Here is a 4,651-nt window from a genome sequence, read left to right as displayed (position 1 = left end):
ATAAATATGATGGTACTATCATGATGCAAAATCAATTCCTAATAAAATGTGCTAACTCTAGGCGGTTACAACCTGTGACGTGACGACCCAAATGCTCCAACATTGGTACCTCATGCTTCATTGGCAACATATCTTGAAAGCACAAACTCGTCAAATTTTTTTTTTTTTGAAAGCACAATATATCGTTACGCGCCAGCAAGTTCGATGGCAGTTCTTGTAATTTTCCCAACTACCAGCAAGTTAACCTTCCAACCGAGTTTTTTTTTCGGGCGACCAACAGAGCAAACTGACAAAGTGCCAACCCATGGAACAACAACAAAATCACAGGCCCATAATCAACAGGTCCCAGGTTGCAGCCACCTTAACTTTGAGCTTGGCCTCTGAAATGATCCGGTGCTGATCCTAGACAGATATATGGTTCCATATGATCAGGAACAACAGTTTGGATCGTTTGAACTGCAGAACGCTTGTTGTTTACATTGTGGGACAGAAAATGGATAGGAAATCTGAATTTGTTTACATTGTGAAAAAGTAAGTGTGAAAAGCTGATAATAACAAGCCCGACGCTGATCCATTCCCAAAGGAAAATGTAACCATGGTTCTCACTTCTCAGGTTGAACTACAGGCACAAGTCCGCAACCGTTTGAACTTTGATTATATGATGACAAAGCAAAGCAAACCGCAGAACCAACGGTCTATTTCAAATTACTACTCTACATTAACCGCGGAACCAACGGTGCATGTGTGTCCGACTGGGAATCGAAGATTGCAAGGTGAACACACAGGAACTTGCGCCGGACAGATAGAGAATCGAAGATTGCAAGCGAAAACGCAACCGCCAAGAAAGAAAAAAAAAATTGCGTCTGTCTGCAGTGCACAGCTAAGCAGCGTTTTGAAAACGCGGGCGGCAATCCAACCAAAACTCGGACTTGAATTTGAATCCGACTCCCATCGGGGCCGCTCCTGCGTATATTTCCATGACGAATCGCGTCGATCCATCCATCCATCAGCTCATCACCCACCTCCCCTCCTCCCTCGATCCACCGCTGCCATCCTCCTCGCCTCCTCTGCAGCAACCGAAGCGCGTAGTTGGTCCGTCGAGCTCGCGCGAGGGCGATGGCCGCGCGCAAGCGACCTGCTGCTGCCGTCCTCGGCGCCGGCCACGCCACCACCACCCTAGGATCGCCGACGCGCTCCAAGAGGAGCCGCATCAACAACATCCGGAGCAGAGCGGACTACGAGGAGCAGACATGCCTCGGCGAGGGCGGCTTCGGCTGCGTCCTCCGGGCGCGCCACCGCGCCACCGGCAAGATCGTCGCCATCAAGTACCTCAACTGGGCGGACGGGTCCGTGGAGCCTCCCGACCCCGCCGAGCTTCTGCGGGAGGCCGGATTCCTCGAGGCCTGCAACGGGAACCCTTACGTCGTCGGCTTCGAGGGCCTGGTGCGCGAACCCGACAACGGCGCCTACGGCCTCGTTATGGAGTACGTCGCCGCGCCGACCCTCCATGAGTTCCTGTGGAATAGGTGCCGCGGCGGCGGCCCGCCACTCCCGGAGTCCACGGTTCGCGCCATCATGTGGAAGCTCTTCACCGGCGCCAAGAAGATGCACGACCGCCACGTCGTCCACCGCGACATCAAGCCGGCCAACATCCTCATCGGCCAAGACGGGGAACTCGTCAAAATCTGCGACTTTGGGCTGGCGATCTCCTTGTCCGAGCTGCCGCCCTACACCCAGGCCGGCACGGCGTTCTACTTGGCACCAGAGATGCTCCTGGGGAAGGAAGACTACGACGCGCTCGTCGACACGTGGTCTCTTGGGTGCGTCATGGCCGAGATGCTCACAGGAAAGACGCTGTTCCTCGGCGATGATGATGATGACGATGACGACGACACAAACAATGAGATCATCCAACTCTGGAGCATCTTCCGCTTGCTCGGGACGCCGGACAACAGGACGTGGCCGGAGTTCTCATCTTTGCCGCACACCGCCAAGGCCCTACGACTCCTACCGCCGGGGCACAAGCAGAACAAGCTGCGGGAACTGTTCCCTCAAGAGAAGTTGTCCGACGAAGGATTCCAGGTGTTGCAAGGCCTCCTCACCTGCAACCCCGACAAGCGACTGACGGCGGCCGGCGCGCTCAAGCACCGATGGTTTGCTGCTCCTCGTCCCGCCACCGCCGCGGCAAAGGTCGGCGCAATGTCGTTTCCGGTAAAGAAGGCACCAAGGATCAAGTTCATCCCGCCGGCCATGCCACAGAAGAATCTACTCAAAATTCCCCTCGCTGTGTGGAACGCAGCAGAACAAGTGTAACTGAACTCTCCAAATGTATCTGTGCTTGGATGAGCCATCTATGTAAATGCTTCGATGATCATCAAGCAGAAGTAGATCCTTTGGCGCATTAGTGTTGTGTTGGCCTGCTTCTCCGAATTGCATGTGTCATTCTGCACACATTCAGAGAATCAGAGATGTGTAATTCTGACGTAGTGTTGACATGTTGCTTACAGTGAGTTATAGTGCACAATATGTGCGGTTTTTCCAAAATCTGGAGTACAAATGCTCTAAGCAACAGAAATCTGAGTGATGAATGTATCGATGGTTAAAAATGTCCTTCTGGTGCAGATTTCATCAGAACTTAAAGATTTGATATATAATGGTATTAGTAGTCTAGTACAGCAATTGGACTTGTTCATGTAGTTCAGTGTATGTGTTTCCACTGTCTTTTTCATGTGCAAATTTTTTACTGTGAAATACTACTAGATAGGAAAAGAAACTATGTCATGTATTTTCTTTTTAAGTTAGCTACACATGGTATAGGTTGGTACGTGTCGGATCTCCGACACATGGAGCTGTGGGAGAAGACCTGCAGGGAGAATGAAGCAAATTCAAGAGCTTAGTGGAGATTTTAGTTCCTTTCAGTTTAGCCATGTTCCATATATAGTGCACAATTTGTGCGGTTTTTCCAAAATTCTGGACTGATGATTATAAATATGTCGGGATCCGCCTAGGTCAACCTCGGCGTGCTTCGAGCCAAGTGGTTTAAGTTGTTCATCCCGTCGCCATCGAGCTCAAGCACTGGAAAGCCACAATGAAATGGATCCTCATCGTCGGGATCCTGAATCGCGCCGCTGTTCTTCATCTTTGTCTGAAGAAGCATTTGAAGCTGAAGCTGCAGTAGAGCTGAATCGAGGAAAATCATAGTTTGGTCTTCTCTTCTAGCCTTTACCGTACCAAATGTTTGTGTCATCAGTACACAGCAACTGCTTCAATCTAGCTTAATTGTTAGGTCATTAGTGATCCAAGAAGAATCACATGTCCCCCTATAATATGTGTATATGTCATCAGTGAACTGGCACTGAGCCAGGCTCGCTTAATTTCTAGGTAATTAGACTTTCAGGAAGCATCAAACGTTGATCTTGTTTGTAAGCCTGTACCCTAAAATATCTAAATGTGACGTGAGTGGTTTGAGTTGAAAACTTTACTAAATGCAATCTTTCTTTTATGTTATCCGCTAGACTGTTCCCTGAATTTGTGTTTGTCATCAGTCCGCCACAACTCGTTCTATCTTTACACACACACACACACATGGCCCAACAAAACAAACAGCAATTGTGTAGGTAAAAAATAACAAGTTTCATTGATCAGCAATAGTTCGTATTCTCATTATTTGTGACCAACCAAACTTTATTTCTCAGGAACTGGTTTGTGGTTTATCCATGTTATTCCAAGATAACAACAAAAGACATTGTGGTTTCTTTTAAATGGAAATCAGAGAGGGAGCTTTCTTTATAAAAAAAAATTAAAATTATTCCTGTTAGCACATTTTTAAAAAGAAAAGAAAAGAAGAGAAGGCGAGTGCTACTTCCATCTCACTGAAGCGAATGCTCCCATGATGTAGGCTGTAGCTATTTGGCCGGCCTGTTAGGCACATGTTTAAAAAAAGGGGTGCAGAAAAATGGCCAACATAGGATTTGAACCCTAGTCTCCCAGCTAAGCGGCACCTCTGCAGGTGAATAAGCCAGCTTCAACTTCATGTAAGCTACTAAAGCGCGAGATGGTTGAGGGTAAAAGAGCAGGTTTTGCATTGGTTTTTCCTGGATTTTTTTGTTTTGTGTTGCCTTTCTTTTTTCACCGGTCTTTCTCCGTTTACTTCTTTCTTTTTCCTCTATTTATTCGGTTTTCTCTCCTTTTCTGTTTTTTTCTTGTTATTCTTTTTGTTTTTCTTTTGATTTTTCTTTGTATCTTACATTGTTTTTATCGGGTTTCCTTCTTTTTCGGTTTTTCATTGTTTGTTTTGGTTTTCATTATACATTTTTCGCATATGTCACAAACATTTTTCTAATACTTTCTTAACATTTTAACAATACAAATTTAACATTTTTTTAATACATGGTTAACATTTTTTCTGTACACATTTTTTCAAATCATTGATTAACATTTTTCAAACATAAGATTAACAACTTTTAACGCATAGTCAACATTTTTTCTGTACATTTCTTAAATGCTAGACTAACTTTTTCAAATACACAATTAACATTTATTAACACATAGTCAACATTTTTACACACATTTAATATTTTCCAAATGCTTGATTAACATTTTTTAAATATTTGTTCAATATTTCTCTAAATGCTTTATTAACATTTTTATA

At 45.5% G+C, this 4,651-nt stretch overlaps 1 protein-coding gene across 1 annotated transcript; it reads left to right on the top strand.

Moving 5' to 3' along the window:
• The first annotated feature begins 1,016 nt into the window (after positions 1 to 1,016).
• LOC123095091 (putative cyclin-dependent kinase F-2) lies at positions 1,017 to 2,575 on the top strand. The gene has a single exon (XM_044516918.1). It carries the CDS (start codon positions 1,117 to 1,119, stop codon positions 2,311 to 2,313), a length of 1,197 nt encoding a protein of 398 aa, XP_044372853.1. The 5' UTR covers positions 1,017 to 1,116; the 3' UTR covers positions 2,314 to 2,575.
• Positions 2,576 to 4,651: the final 2,076 nt, after the last annotated feature.

Source organism: Triticum aestivum, chromosome 4B (assembly GCF_018294505.1).
Source record: "Triticum aestivum cultivar Chinese Spring chromosome 4B, IWGSC CS RefSeq v2.1, whole genome shotgun sequence".
NCBI classification, from domain to species: Eukaryota; Viridiplantae; Streptophyta; class Magnoliopsida; order Poales; family Poaceae; genus Triticum; species Triticum aestivum.
Note: the sequence above shows the minus strand (reverse complement) of the source record. Positions and strands in the feature narration are given on the sequence as shown.

Bases quoted from the DNA above. Each gene is read 5' to 3' on its own strand.
- LOC123095091 (XM_044516918.1), top strand. From the start codon at position 1,117: ATGGCCGCGCGCAAGCGACCTGCTGCTGCCGTCCTCGGCGCCGGCCAC.